Source organism: Salvia miltiorrhiza, chromosome 3 (assembly GCF_028751815.1).
Source record: "Salvia miltiorrhiza cultivar Shanhuang (shh) chromosome 3, IMPLAD_Smil_shh, whole genome shotgun sequence".
Lineage (NCBI taxonomy): Eukaryota > Viridiplantae > Streptophyta > Magnoliopsida > Lamiales > Lamiaceae > Salvia > Salvia miltiorrhiza.
The window spans coordinates 60,379,311-60,394,702 of record NC_080389.1 but is presented as its reverse complement, the minus strand read 5'-3'; the positions used below and the strand labels follow the sequence as shown (position 1 = coordinate 60,394,702).

The window sequence follows — 15,392 nt, the reverse complement described above, 5'->3', positions numbered from 1 at the left end:
CCGACTCATTCAAACAATTCAATGTATTCTAATGTAATTAAGTATTTATACTTTATAATTATTTCCTTTGACTTTATAAGCTTTCAAAATTATAAATTACTAATAATTTGTTATTTCCATCTGTCTTCTTCGTTACGTGGGTTTGAAAAAAAGAGAATTAGGTAAAAGTTTTGAAAATAAACTTTGAACCCTAAAATAGCATCATCTTAACTTTGGCCAGAAGTAAACCTAGTAGCGCGACCAACCAACAATGACCATTGAGACAAATCGGACAATATATTATATATATCATTCGGGATGATAGATAAAAATAATTTAAATTAATTTACTACTCCCCTCGTCACAACTTTTAGTATTCATCTTTCTTTTTCTGATCGTCCCATATTTTGATATTTAGTATGTACCACTCTTAATTTTTTTTATATAATTTTTAATTATTTGTTACTCAATTTTAATTTATTATGCTTTAATATAATATAAAAATAATTAACAAGGGTTCACTCATCCAATTAGGATTTATAATTATTTTTTATATTTATTTGAATTAATAATAGATTATTTGGGTTCATTAATTCAAAGTTAGGATAGATAATTTTTTAAATTCTAATTTTTAGTGATAAATATTAATTAGACTTCATAATATAATAAAAAAAATTATTTTTATAAAAAATAATTATAAAATAAAAAAATTAAGAGTGTTAATTACATGCTCAGACAGAGCATCCCATCTGCTAAAAATGGGAGGGAGGTAGTACTATTTTACTTAGATAAATAACTATAACAAACTGCCACTTTTATTCACATCTAACCGCATAAATTATGAACGCCGTCATCCCTACGATCAGGAACAGGCCCGATAACCAGAAGCTCGCAGGGCCAAGATTGTTAATATTTGAATATTCCAAACATTTGTTCATAACATCTCCCAACCATTTCCTCTCGATCTCCGCCATCTTCTGCCCCTCCGTCATGTCCAAAACCTCGCACGAAACGTCCGTTACCAGATCGGAGCCGATCACGAAGACCTGCAAGGTTACAATCGAATCAATATAGCTACAAACAAAACAGAAACCAATTAAGGATATATCGGATTTGATTTCAACATACGATGCCGAAACCGGCAGCCTTGTTTATGGGTCCGATGGTGGTGTATTTGGAGCAGTATTTGCCTAAGAAGAGCTTCACGTTCGGGGTTTCATGAAACGCAGCAGCAATGCTGCCATCGGAGAGAAGCTCATCGAGTTTCTCCGGCGAGTCGTACTCCACGAGACGCGACTCGTCGAAATGCATCCCCTTGAGGAGTCCAAACACGAAGGATCCCTGCATGTATCCTATGTAGATCTCCCTGTTCCTGATCAGAAGCTCGACGTCCGTCGCAGTCGGCTGCAGCTTCTGAACGGTTAGCATGGACGCCAGGCTTGCAGCGTAGCTCTGTGTCAGGATGAGGACCGCCAGGAACCATATGATCAGCAGCAGCCTCGATAGGTGGCGTACCGGCCTCTCTTCTGCCAAAATATTTTAATTAAGAAAGTATCACCGTGCAAATATAATAGTGAAAGGAAAAAAAATGAGAGAGGATGCTAGCAAGGCTCTTACTATGAGCAAAGACCACGGTTGAGAAGGCGCACCAGAATGTCATGCCAACTTGGTACCAGAATCCCTTCAAGTTTTGGTTTATCAGGTGTTCGAGGATCCAAATAAAGAATACGATGAAGAAAAATGAGCAGATGCTTATCACCCGCTGCCCTGTGTAGGGCTGCAGGGTGAAATCCACAATCGTGTCTGCAGCAGCTGTATCAATCTCCTGCACAAGGTTGATATATTATGATCAGCTCTAGAAGATTGATGAAAAAGATGTTGGAGAAGATGATTGAGATGCTAGCTAGCTTACTCCTAGGTCTACTGCATAGGTCAATTCAATGGATTCATAGGGCACACCATAAGGCAGTGCTGCCATGACTGCATCAAACACATCTATGCAATACCCTTCCACTCTTACAGAGTTGTTAGGATTCCATGTCACACTCACAAACTCAGTGAAGCCTGCTTTCACAGGCACTCCCACTCTCAGTTTCTTCCCATTTGTAGGGACCACCCAGCCTCTGGGCGAGGCCGACGCCTCGCCCGGCCAGATGATCGATGCAAGCTTGGATTTGACAATCTCATTCTCTTCCTTCCAGTATCCTAGGCCCCAAACTCCATGAACAACGCAGAAGCTAAGAGCAAGGCCTTTGAGTGTGGTGATTGACAAGGCTTCATCCCAGGCCCTGAATCCCTCACTAGAGTTCATCGACATGGATGTGTGAGAATTCAAGTCTGAAAGCGCCATTGATAAGCGGTTGAAGGTCATATATGAATATTCAACCATGTCAACTCTTATGGGGAGAGTCATGTCAACTCTTATGGGGAGAGTCTGCGATGCTGAGCTCAATATGTTTGATAACAACAAGTAAAGCAAAATGGGATGGATTCTCTTCTCCATCTATGTCTTTTGCTGGTTAGATTTCTAGCTATCAAAGTTGAGATATATGGAAAATTAATTTCAGCAATTTTAAGTGTATATATATAGGGGGAATGTTGTTAGTCAAAAATGGCAGCCACCAACCAATTTCATTTTGCTCAAAAATGGCAGCAAAATTTCCACTTTTGCTGTAAATTGTTTTTCAAGTTTTGCCTCTTGATCTCTGCCTATAAATTGAGGGCTTCATAGCAGCCTGCAAATCACCCCATAACCACCAACACCACCAAGCAGAAGGAAAATTTTGCTAGAGAGAGAGAAAAATCTTGTGAGAAAAAACTTCAGTGTGGAAGTTATACACGAGTGATAAAAGTGAGTTGAGAGATAGCTTCTGCGTAGGCAGATACAAAATACAGTGTGGTATTTTTGTTGTACTCCTTCTTTTGAGATTCTCTAATATATTGGTGTGGGTCCGTGGACGTAGGCAGTTTGGCCGAACCACGTTAAAAATATCGGTGTCATTTTTTCTTCGATTCGTATCGGTCGATATCTAAAATATTGCGTCATACTAGATCCAGGCCGGAATTAGTTGTGTCTAATTTCCCAGCAAATGTATGAAGTTGGTGTGGGACCCAACAGTGAGATATTACTAATGCCTGAAAGGTGAGACTATAATTGGAGTTATAAGTGTTGGAATTTGCTCTGTATCTGTAATATGTGTTGAGGGTGGTTTATTTGCTGCAGGATCTAAATTGTCTGAAAAAAATTCACATTTTTAGGGAAAAAGATCACATTTGGTTCTGCAGAAAAGGGAAAAGGTAGAGAAGATGATGCAGAAAGAATCCAAATCAAGAACCCCATCAACACAAATGACCTCAACAGTTGCCAAGTAAAGTGACTTCAACACAGATATTTTGGAGTTGGTCATATATGATAGGATCACTGGATCATCAAATGTTTTGGGGGTTAATAAAATGAGTTTCAGAATAGAAAACATCTCAAAATATTTATACAATAAAGTCGATAGTATGTAGTTACTCTATACACGGCAAAAATAGAAAACGTGTTGGGATGTACATTTTTATTTTATTTTATTTTTTATTTTTTTGAAGTCGTACAATCTTAGATATTAATAAGCCTAAATTCCGAAATACCACATTTTATGTCCCACTTTCAATTTTGTTTAATTTTTTATATATATTTTTTTTCAATTTCAATTTTATATGCTTTAATTTAATTTTTAACCCTGAGAGCGTTTGAATTATTATTTAAATGGTTAATTGGAAAGGAATAAGTAAACCAACAATTATGCATATAATACACCGGCCAATCATTATATATGGACCTAAACAATAATTTCAAGATATAAATAAATTAATAAGTGGATACAGTTGCATGAGTCAATAGGTCTATTGCACTTTCTGATCATGAATTTCTGCCTATAATTAAGACCGAGCAAGTGCAAGATGATGTTAATCGATGTGTTAAAATAAATTGAAGTATTTTTGAATGACCAAGACCTTGAATTAATTAGAACTAGTACTTCCATTACGAATATCGAAATTAATTAATAAATTTAAATAAATAAATATAAATATTAAATATAATCAAAATATGAATAAATGCAAAATAGATTTTAATAAATAATTATTTCATATACAAACATAGAAAAAGAAAGTTGTAAAAAATAATGGAGAGAGAAAATAACATATTAAAAAAATTCATAATTTATTTATTTTGATGATTTTTTTATATCATATTAAAGATCTTTTCACGAACTTAAATTTAAGATGCATATTGAATATTTTTTTCATTAATCAAATATGACGATATTTAGAAGGAAAAAAATGAGAAGTGAAAAAATTGATAGGAAGAGAGAAAAAATAATTGAAAAATTGGTGGAAGAAGAGAGAGAAAAAAAGAGGAAAAAACTCCTCTTTTATATATTATATAGATTTAGACCTTATCATGACTACAGATATAAGAAAAAGAAGAATATTTCAAACCACTTTTTAGTGTTTCCAAATAGAATCTCATGGTTTTTTTCTTCTTTCTAACTACAGTGTAGTAATATATCAAGTCTTTATATTGTAGAATTTCAAACATTTTCTTTTCTTAATTAAGTACTGGATTCGTATGAATTTTTGCAACACGTTAAGAAAGTCAATGCCCAGGCGACAACGGGATTTTGCTTGGTTTTAAATTATATGACCACAAAAAATACTATGAAATATTTTATTGCTTATCCTTCCTTGTCTCTGTATTAGTTATGTTGTTTTCACGCATCAGCAAATTTGAAATTTGAAGATACCGACTCATTCAAACAATTCAATAAATTCTGATGTAATTATTTCAAAATTATAAATTAATTCGTCAACTTGTTGGAAATTTCCAACTGTCTACGTTACTTATGCCGTTTTTAAAACAAATTTTGAACCCCCTTAAATAGCACTAGCTTCACTACGGAATGAGATTCAGTGTACCACACTTTATGTCCCACTTCGTGTCCCACTTTCAATTTTATTTAATTTTTTATGTATATTTTTTTCAATTTCAACTTTATATGCTTTAGTTTAATTTTGTGATTATTAACTAGGGTTTATTCCATCAATCTATGGTATATAATTATTTTTTATCATTTAATTTCACTTTTATTAACTAATAATAGGTTGATAAATTCAAAGTCATGGTATATACTTTTAAAAAAAATTAATTTTTTGAAATAAAACTTCAATATAATTCATAGTATTATAATAAATTTTATTTTTATAAAAAATATTTTTAAAATGATAGATATAAGCGTGAGACATAGTGGCGCACATAAAACTGTGGGACACTGGATCTCATCTCACTAAGTACGGCCAGAAGAAAACCTAGTAACGCGAGCAACCAACAAAGAAAATGGAGACAATATATATTATTTGGAGCAATTTACTTTTATACATTGTTAAAATATACTCCCTCCGTCCACCAATTAAAGGCCCATATGAAAAAACACGGGTTTTAAGAAAAAAGTGTATTTTTATTAGTTGAGTGGAGAAAGGGTCCCACTTTTTAAGGAAAAATGTATTTTTATTAGTTGAGTGGAGAAAGGGTCCCACTTTTTTGTAAATAAGCTTTGACTTTTTTGATTAAATAATGAATAAAAACTTACCAAAATTAGGTAGGTCTTGTTTTTGTGGACGGACCAAAAAGGCAAGTAGGCCTTGAATTGGTGGACGGAGGGAGTATAATTGAATATTTTTATTAATATGATATATTCAATTTCAATCTTTTCTTTATATATGAGTTGAGTAAAATAATTCAAATGATAGAAATTTTCAAGAATTTCGAAATTCCAATTCACAGTAGTAAATTAGCTTATATTATTATTTTTATTTATATAGGTTAATCCTAAAAAAAACATCCTTTAAAATTAGAATTTCTTCAATATTACTTGTTTATACTTGTGTACGCATCTCCTTGTTACTGTAGCAATGTCTAGAATTCAAGGTTTGAGGTCCAGAGTTCGAGTCCACCGTGGTATCGTCAATTTTTTTTACAAATTTCCCGATCATAAAACGCAATAATTAAGCTATACAAAAGAATAAAAATTAGGAACGAAAAAAATATACTATTAAGTAATCCTTTGTATTATAATTCTAAATTATTAAATTTACATAATAAAGAATAGTAACTTACGTGATGAAGAGTGAGATCCTAACTTCTAAAGAATATAGTCTATACACTTGGGGAGCACAACTCACGCACGAATTGAAAATGGAACACGAGTGAGATCCTAACTTCTAAAGAATAGCATCATATATACAAGTTACAAGTTATACATCAACCATCTACATTTCCTTTGAGACAATTAATCAAAGCTTATAAGATTAATCAATTAAGCTCATCGGCGGCGATCGACGACGGGGCTCCACTGCCCCGGGCTGGAGGCGACGGGGCTCGGGGGCCCGTCGGTCCGAGGAGACGGCAGCGAGAAATGCGAAGGACTCTGTCCATCACAATCGCCTCCATACGCATCTCTCTTGAACGTATGAGAAGTCATGTCTTTGTTATCGAACTTGTGCAACATTTCCACTATCCTGCGCCACACCGTGTCATCGCCTTCACATTCACTCCAATTCTCACGCAAAAATCTCACCACGTAAATCATCAACGCCGTCATCCCAGCCACCCCCACGATCAGGAACAGCCCCCAGAAGCTCGCGAGGCCGAGATTCTTGTGCGGCGCCAACTCTTTCGAAGATTCCAAACATTTCTTCACATCTCCCTGCAGCAGCCATTTCCTCTCGATCGCCGCCACCTTCTGCCCCTCCGTCACGTTCAAAATCGCGCGCGAAACGTCCGTCACTAGTGGAGAACCGATCGGAAACACCTACGTGCGTTAATAACAAAGATTAATTAATTAATCACATTTTATACCATACTAGAGCAAGGATTTGATTAATTTTAAGGTTAAAAACATACGATGCCGAAGCCGTTAGCCTTGTTTATGCTGATGGTGGTGTATTTGGAGCAGTATTTGCCTAAGAAGAGCTTTATGTATGGGATTTCATGGAACGCAGCGGCGATGCGGCCGCCGGAGAGAAGCTCGTCGAGTTTCTCCGGCGAGTCGTACTCCACGAGACGCGACTCTTCGAAGTTCATCCCCTTGAGGAGTCCATACACGAAGGAGCCCTGCATGTATCCCACGTTCTCCTTGTTCCTGATCAGGAGATTCACGTCCGTCACCGTCGGCTGCAGCTTCTGAACCGTCAGCATGGACGCCAGGCTCGCGGTGTAGCTCTGCGTCAGGATGAGGACCATCAGGAACCATATGATCAGCACCAGCCTCGACAAGTTGCTCACCACCCTCTCCTCTGCCAAGAACGTGGATTCCTTAATTTAGTTAGATAACTATTATCGTGTACATGAGCAGAACTGGCTCGATTTGAGATGAAGTAGGCTTACTATGAGCAAAGACCATGGTTGAGAAGGCGAACCAGAATATCATGCCAAGTTGGTACCAGAACGGCCCCCTGAAGTCCGGGTTTATCCTGTGTTCGAGGATCCAGATCAAGAATCCGATGAACACGAACGAGCAGAAGCTTGTCACCCAGAGCTCCCACGTGAGAGGCTTCAAGAACACCCATGCATTCCTGCTCTTGTCATCTCTCATTGGCACGATCATCGCCACACCGGACTCTGTGTAGGGCAGGGTGAAGTCCACGTACTGCGACCTATTCGCCACAATCGTCACGTCTCCGGCAACTATATCATATTTCTGCACAAGGAATTGATGTATAATTTTATGATCAGCTTTAAAAGATTGATGAAAATATGTTGGAGAAGATGATTAGCTTACTCCTAGGTATACTTGATAGGTCAAGTCATTGTAATTCCCAGCCATGGTGTGGTTGGGATGTGCAAATGGGATGTATTCATAGGGAACACCATAAGGTAGTGCCGCCATGACTGCATCAAACACATCTATGCAATACCCTTCCACTCTTGTAGAGTTGTTAGGATTCCATGTCACACTCACAAACTCAGTGAAGCCTGCTTTCACAGGCACTCCCACTCTCAGTTTCTTCCCATTTGTAGGGACCACCCACCCTCTGGGCGAGGCCGACGCCTCGCCCGGCCAGATGATCGATGCAAGCTTGGATTTGGATGAGGTGCTGTTGTCATTTCTCGAGCTGAGATCTCCCACGATCCCATTCTCCTTCGTCCAGTATCCGATGCTCCGGACTCCATCACCAACGAAGTTGACGATCTCAAGAGGCGGCGCCTCGAGCTCCCCCTTGACTAGCCGGAAGTTCCCCGCAAGCCCTTTGAATGTGGTGCCGGACAGGGCTTTGACGAGGCTCGGCCCTTCGTCAGACACCCCGAATCCTTGAAGATCAGTGGAGTTCGTCGACACCGTCGTGTTTCGATACCTGAGGCCTCTGAGGCCCGCCTTCTCCGCTGCAATGGCTAGAGCAGTGGCTGCATCATAAGCCCACAGCCCGAAAATGCTCAACTCTTCTCCTACAACAACTTGTTTCCTATACCGAGCTTCGAAGCTTTCGAGCTCTTTACTCCTCGGGACATAGTGCCGGACTCCAACAACTCCGAGCATGGACTCGAACACAGCGGGGTCCAACGAGCCGAGCTCGTTAGTGACCCCGTTGGTGACGATCCAGACGGAGTCCGGGCTCATGAGCCCGATCCGCCTGGCAACGGTGAAGAGGCGCGACGCGAGGGAGCTCATCATGTGGACGACGAAGACTCGGGTCTGCATAGTCATGAGCTTGTAGAGCTCGGCCTCGATCTGGACGTCGGAGGCGAGAGGCGGGACCACGCTCCGGTAAGGTATCCGGGCGTTGGCCCGGACGAGGGCGTCGCTGAGGTAAGGCATGATGCCCTCGCCGAAGTCGTCCTCCTCGTAGACGGGGACGACCTCGCGCCACCCGAAGGCCGCCACGAGGGCGCCTATGGCGTCCACCTGCGAGGCGTCGCTGAGGGTGGCGCGGACGAAGTAGGGGCTTCGGATGGAGGAGAGGGAAGGGCTCGTGGCGGAGAACGAGACGACGGGGACGTGAGCCGTGTCGCCGAGGGAGATGAGGAAGCTCGCCTGCATGGAGAAAGTCGGGCCTATCACGGCTTGCACTTCCACGTTCCTTAGTAGATCTAAGGCTGCAGCGGCGGCGCCGACGACGTCGCCTTTGGAGTGGCGGGAGGTGAGGAGGAGCCTGGTCTTGTAGTGTTGGTGGGAGGAGTAGAAGTCGGAGAGGGCCATTGATAAGCAGTTGAAGGTCATCTCTCCATAATTATTCATTTCAAGAACTACTCCAACTCTTATGGGGATGGTTTGTGCAGATGCCATTTTTGAGCAGAGAAGGTTTGAGAGAAACAAGTAGAGCAAAATGGGATGGATTGTCTTCTCCATCTGTACATGTGTTTTGAAGGGAGCAAGAGTTGAGATATATAAGAGGGAATGCGTGAAAGATGAGACTATAATTGGAGTTTACTAATGTGAAGTCAATGGATTATTTTAGATGCGATTTGTATTTGACAGCATTTGGAGTTATAGTATTCCTACTTGCTGAGTTTCTCTACTCATTTCTTTGTCACTTAATTTGGTTCTTTCAAGACAAGTACCTCACTATATATATATGGTTTTTTTATAAGAGCTTTGGTTGATTTTTTTCATTTTTTATTGTTGTGTCATGTGCTTTTTGGAGTAAGAAATGAACAAATTTTTAATATGGCCTGATTTTGAGTGAAAAAGTGTTATGTTCAAATGAAAATTACTTGGAAATTCTAGTAGGATTGCAATTGAAATTATGTGGAGACGTTCTTCTCAAAAGTCAAAAGTGTATTTTATTTCATATTCCCTTCGTCCCTGAAATAAATTCCTCTTTTCCCTTTTTGGGACGTCCCCCAAATAAATTCCTTTTTTTTTTGTTTTTATTTTTTGGACAACTACCCCGCCATTTATAATACTTTATTTATTATTTTTTACTTTTTCACCACTCTCAATACTAATTATAACACTTTTTCACATCTTCATAACTCCCAATACTAATTATAACACATTTTTCTTCACTATTAATATACTTTACCACTTTTTCTTAAAACCTGTGCCGTTCCCAAAGAAGAACTTATTTCAGGGACGATGGGAGTATTCTATTAGTTAGATTTCATGTATGTATATGTTTAAATCTTAGTTGACCTTTCCACTAATTGTGATGAGGAAAAAAAAATCTATAAAGAAAGCAATTCAACAATTAAAATAGGAGAAGAAACATACTCCCTCCGTCCACAAAATAAACTCTCATTTGCCCTTAAACTTCTATCCACCAAATAAACTCTTATTCTATTTTTTTGGACAATTATATCCTCCTTTATCATTTTTATATTTTATATTTTATATTTACTATCATTTATCACTCATGGGCCCATCCACAACACTTTTATCATTTTTATATTCTATATTTATTACTATTTACCACTTATGGGCAGTGGCGAATGCAGCTAGGAACATGGGGGGTGCAGCTGCATCCCGAAAAAAATTATTTTTCAGTAGTATTAATATTCATATATAAATTATTTTAGATTTAGTTTTTGCACCCCCAATTAAAAGTTTTAATCCAAAATAAAAGAGAAATTCAGTTTTTAAAATCCTAAATTCCATTGACCCAACTAAAAAGAGAGCTCATCATCTCTTTCTTTTTCATTCTTTTGATCAAGCCCATATCATTTAATCAATCAATTACCTCAATTCTTAATTAAACAAATTAAAAAATTGCAAATACACATTTTGCATTTGGAATGCAGAGTTATTACTATTATATTTGTATTTTAGTAAAAAAAATGTCTAAAATGTATTGAAGGCCTAAAAAAAAAAAATCTTAGCTCCACCAGTGTGTATAAGATTATTTTTTGCACCCCCAATTTAAAAATCTTAGATCCGTCACTGCTTATGGGTCCACTCCACAATACCTTTATAATTTTTGTCAACTATCCTTATATTTCACTCATAAGTCATAACACATTTATCAGCTTTCTTAGTTTTCATGCCGATCATCAAATGAAAGTTTATTTCGTGGACGGAGGGAGTGCTGTTTGTTTTAATATATAAAAAAAAAATTCTTGCAAAAACACTGGCGCTTGGCGGGCATTGAATGACATTTAAAAGGGTGTTAGAAATGGATATTGAGCTCATTCCTCACTTAAAAGGCCTTATAAGGGAGATGGTTGCCTCACCATATAAAGTGGCTCATGCCACTATCTCTAATCCAATGTGGGACACTTCAATACACCCCCCACACGCGCAACGTGGACTATTCCAAACGCCAATACACCCCCACACGCGCAGCGTGGACTATCCCAAACGCCATCTGTTGACAACGATATTGGGGGGCCCATCATTCGATTGGTTTAAAAGGCCTTATAAGGGAGATGGTTGCCTCACCATATAAATGACTCATGCCACTATTTCTAATCCAATGTGGGACACTTCAATACACCCCCCACACGCGCAGCGTGGACTATTCCAAACGCCAATACACCCCCACACGCGCAGCGTGGACTATCCCAAACGCCATCTGTTGACAACGATATTGGGGGGCCCATCATTCGATTGGTTTAAAAGGCCTTATAAGGGAGATGGTTGCCTCACCATATAAAGTGGCTCATGCCACTATCTCTAATCCAATGTGGGACACTTCAATACACCCCCCACACGCGCAACGCGGACTATCCCAAACGCCAATACACCCCCACACGCGCAGCGTGGACTATCCCAAACGCCATCTGTTGACAACGATATTGGGGGGCCCATCATTCGATTGGGTTGGCTCTGATACCCTGTTAGAAATGGATATTGGGCTCACTCCTCCCTTAAAAGGCCTTATAAGGGAGAGAGTTGACTCACCATATAAAGTGGCTCATGTCACTATCTTTAATCCAATGTGGGACACTTCAATAAAGGGAAATCAAAATCTTCACAAGAATTCTTCTAAGAGAAAAGGAATCTGCTCTAAATTCGTCCAAAAAAAAAAAAAAAAAACGCACCTGCCCTAAATTTCCATGCAATTGAATAGACTATTTTAATTAGTCGTACTAGTAGGATTTCACACTACAATCTCATTTTAGTATGTTCAATTTTCTTCTTTTTTTAGATCCAAATACTCTATACATAATTAATGTAAAGTGATGTGACAAATATTTGAATGAGTTAACTTATATGAAGAAGATTATATGACAATTTAATTACTTACGTAAATATGTGCTGATTGTAGTGTGGATACCTGCGCGATTGTTGTATGATATGGATGCCTATATATAACATGTTTGTTGAAATGCCTAAACGAATGCAAAAAAATAATACTAATAATAATAATTTAGTTACGAGTCAATTCTCGATTCTGTTACGTGTGATCCTCTCTCTCCTTGCATCTAGGTGCGAATGTGAGGAATTTGCAGGGAGAGTTGCATAAATATATATACATACTAGTGTATAACCCGTCGAAATTCGACGGGACTTTAAATTTTGATTTAAATTATTTATATTAATTTCAATTATATTCGTCAATTAAATGTTTATTTTTTGCTAGAATAATAAAAATACTTTTTAATATAAATTTTGTCTAATTTTTTTATATTGACGGATAAAAATTAATTTAAGATCTCATATACCATAAAAGCATCATCTCATCTCAACTCTATAAGACCAGAAGATCATCAAGAACTCGAAAGACAATAATTAACTTTTGAACGCCAAACTTTTGAGGATTATCTCGTCTCGACCCTGAAACAATATATCTGACTTTTATGCGTCAATCGTTTGAACATCACTATTTGATACTTTAAATATCATAAATTACTTCTAAACATTATTTTCATTAGGAGCTTGAAAGACCAGGACTGACTTGTGAGATTATACAATCTGAAGCTTATAAGATCATAACTAACTTTTAAATATCATCTTGTATGGAGCTTGAAAAACCATAACATGATTATGTGCATCATCTCATTTGGAGTTTAAAATACCATAACTAACTTCTAAGATCATAACTAACTTCTAAACATCATCTTGTATGGAGCTTGAAAAACCATAACTGAGTTATGTGCATCATCTCATTTGGAGCTTAAAATAGAATAATTGAGTTTCAAGCATCATTTCGTTTGGGGTTTGAAATAATAAACTCATTTTGAATTTATAAATCCACACCTGTATGACCAAATTAAATTGAATAACCTATTTATTTAAAATATATTCAAGTATCATTTTATTATTTTATATATCCAAATTCAATTGAATGTGGAAAACTATTGCAATTATAAAAAAATATATATGAAAAACTATGTGCTTGAAATAACATAATTTAAGTATTTCTTTATCTAGATCTTCAGTGATTAAGTTCAATTGAATATTAATGTGAGAATGATGAAAGCTAAAATATGAATGAAAATTAAGCTTTTTATTTAGGTTATGAGTTTAATGTGAAAATGAGGATTATTTCAAATTATATACACGGTCAAATTAAATTAAAGAACTTATTTATTTAATATATATCTTACTATCATTTTCTTTATTTTATATGACCAAATTAAATTAAATTACTTATTTATTTAAAATATATCTAACGATCATTTTATTTACTTTAACCAAGTTCAGTTTAAGAACCTATTTATTTCAGAAACATCTATACTTTTATTTAGGTTTGCAAATATTGAAATTTAATTTCGACTTTTTATATTTTGAATTATGAAGTTTATTATAAATTTAATGTGAAAATCTATTGCAGTTATAAAAATATGTGGAAAACTATTTATTTGAAATACATATTATAAGTATTTCTTTATCTATATTTTCCAATGATTATATATAATATCAATGTGGAAAAAATAGATGGCCTAATGTCTACATGAAGATTGAGCCTTTTATATAGATTATGAATTGATGAAGTTTAGGATAATTTCAATGTGGGATGGATGAGTAAAAATGCCATATAATATAGAATTGAGAATGATCAAAATACTCACTTGTGGGAGTGCCACATAGGATAGAGAATGAAGGAGAGGTCTTCAATATGTATTCTATTTAATAATAGATAGATAGATAACTCTTCACTCCCATTTTATTTAGAATGAAGATTATACCTTTTATTTAGATATATCTTTATGAGATTAGTGGGGGAGTGAAGTTTATGTCAAATTATTTTATTTGATCAAAATTAAATTGAAGAAATTATTTATTTTGTATATATCTTAGTATCATTTTCTTTATTTATATGACCAAATTAAATTGAATAACTTATTTATTTAAAATACATTTAAGTTTTATTTTTTTATACGATCAAATTCATTTGAATAATCTATTTATTTCGAGAATATCTATACTTTTATTTAGGTTTCCAAATATGAAATCTAATTATAATTTTCTTAGACTCGAATTATGAAGTTTAGTATAAATCTAATATGAAAAACTATTACAACTATAAAAAAATATGGAATACTATTTATTTGAAATACATATCATAAGTATTTCTTTATCAAGGTTTTCCCATAATTAAATTTTATAGAATATCAATGTGGAAAAGATAGATGAGCTAATATATTCATGCAGGCTGACCCTTTTATTTAGGTTATGAATTGATTCAGTTTAGTATAAATCCAATGTGGGATAGATGAAAACAAATGTATAAATGTCATATGGTGTAGAATTGGGAGTGAAACAAATATAAATTGTGTGAGTGCCACATAGGATAAAGAATAGTAGAGACATCTCAGTATGTAGATAATTGATATAGTACATAGATAATTAACAAAATATAAAAAATCAAATTTAAGGTACATATTTGGATATTATACAATTGATTAAACTCATTTTGAATTTATAAATCCACACCTGTATGACCAAATTAAATTGAATAACCTATTTATTTAAAATATATTCAAGTATCATTTTATTATTTTATATATCCAAATTCAATTGAATGTGGAAAACTATTGCAATTATAAAAAAATATATATGAAAAACTATGTGCTTGAAATAACATAATTTAAGTATTTCTTTATCTAGATCTTCAGTGATTAAGTTCAATTGAATATTAATGTGAGAATGATGAAAGCTAAAATATGAATGAAAATTAAGCTTTTTATTTAGGTTATGAGTTTAATGTGAAAATGAGGATTATTTCAACTTATATACACGACCAAATTAAATTGAAGAACTTATTTATTTAATATATATCTTACTATCATTTTCTTTATTTTATATGACCAAATTAAATTAAATTACTTATTTATTTAAAATACATCTAACGATCATTTTATTTACTTTAACCAAGTTCAGTTTAAGAACCTATTTATTTCAGAAACATCTATACTTTTATTTAGGTTTGCAAATATTGAAATTTAATTTCGATTTTTTATATTTTGAATTATGAAGTTTATTATAAAT

General features: G+C 35.5%; 2 protein-coding genes and 1 long non-coding RNA gene across 3 annotated transcripts; 1 reads left to right on the top strand and 2 right to left on the bottom strand.

Annotated features, from left to right (window-relative positions):
• Positions 1-738: 738 nt before the first annotated feature.
• Positions 739-2,620, bottom strand: LOC131015033 (glutamate receptor 2.7-like). Its single transcript, XM_057943227.1, has 4 exons — positions 1,892-2,620; positions 1,597-1,804; positions 1,108-1,505; positions 739-1,025 (listed from the first exon to the last, which is right to left on the bottom strand). Exons 1-4 carry the CDS (start codon positions 2,480-2,482, stop codon positions 795-797), a joined length of 1,428 nt encoding a protein of 475 aa, XP_057799210.1. The 5' UTR covers positions 2,483-2,620; the 3' UTR covers positions 739-794.
• Positions 2,621-2,655: 35 nt separating this feature from the next.
• Positions 2,656-3,610, top strand: LOC131015034 (uncharacterized). Its single transcript, XR_009098442.1, has 2 exons — positions 2,656-3,121; positions 3,203-3,610. It is a non-coding gene; the product is annotated as an uncharacterized LOC131015034 (long non-coding RNA).
• A 2,599-nt stretch (positions 3,611-6,209) lies between these two features.
• Positions 6,210-9,473, bottom strand: LOC131015030 (glutamate receptor 2.1-like). The gene is made up of 4 exons (XM_057943224.1): positions 7,803-9,473; positions 7,409-7,721; positions 6,926-7,317; positions 6,210-6,833 (listed from the first exon to the last, which is right to left on the bottom strand). The coding sequence occupies exons 1-4, from the start codon at positions 9,366-9,368 to the stop codon at positions 6,345-6,347; spliced, it is 2,760 nt and encodes a 919-aa protein (XP_057799207.1). The 5' UTR covers positions 9,369-9,473; the 3' UTR covers positions 6,210-6,344.
• Between the last annotated feature and the right edge of the window lie 5,919 nt (positions 9,474-15,392).

Coding starts and splice junctions, on each gene's coding strand:
- LOC131015033 (XM_057943227.1), bottom strand. CDS start 2,482: ATGGAGAAGAGAATCCATCCCATTTTGCTTTACTTGTTGTTATCAAAC. Junction 1,805..1,891: donor CCTATGCAGTAGACCTAGGA/GTAAGCTAGCTA, acceptor AACCTTGTGCAG/GAGATTGATACAGCTGCTGC. Junction 1,506..1,596: donor AACCGTGGTCTTTGCTCATA/GTAAGAGCCTTG, acceptor ATATTTTGGCAG/AAGAGAGGCCGGTACGCCAC.
- LOC131015030 (XM_057943224.1), bottom strand. CDS start 9,368: ATGGAGAAGACAATCCATCCCATTTTGCTCTACTTGTTTCTCTCAAAC. Junction 7,318..7,408: donor AACCATGGTCTTTGCTCATA/GTAAGCCTACTT, acceptor CGTTCTTGGCAG/AGGAGAGGGTGGTGAGCAAC. Junction 6,834..6,925: donor AGGCTAACGGCTTCGGCATC/GTATGTTTTTAA, acceptor TAACGCACGTAG/GTGTTTCCGATCGGTTCTCC.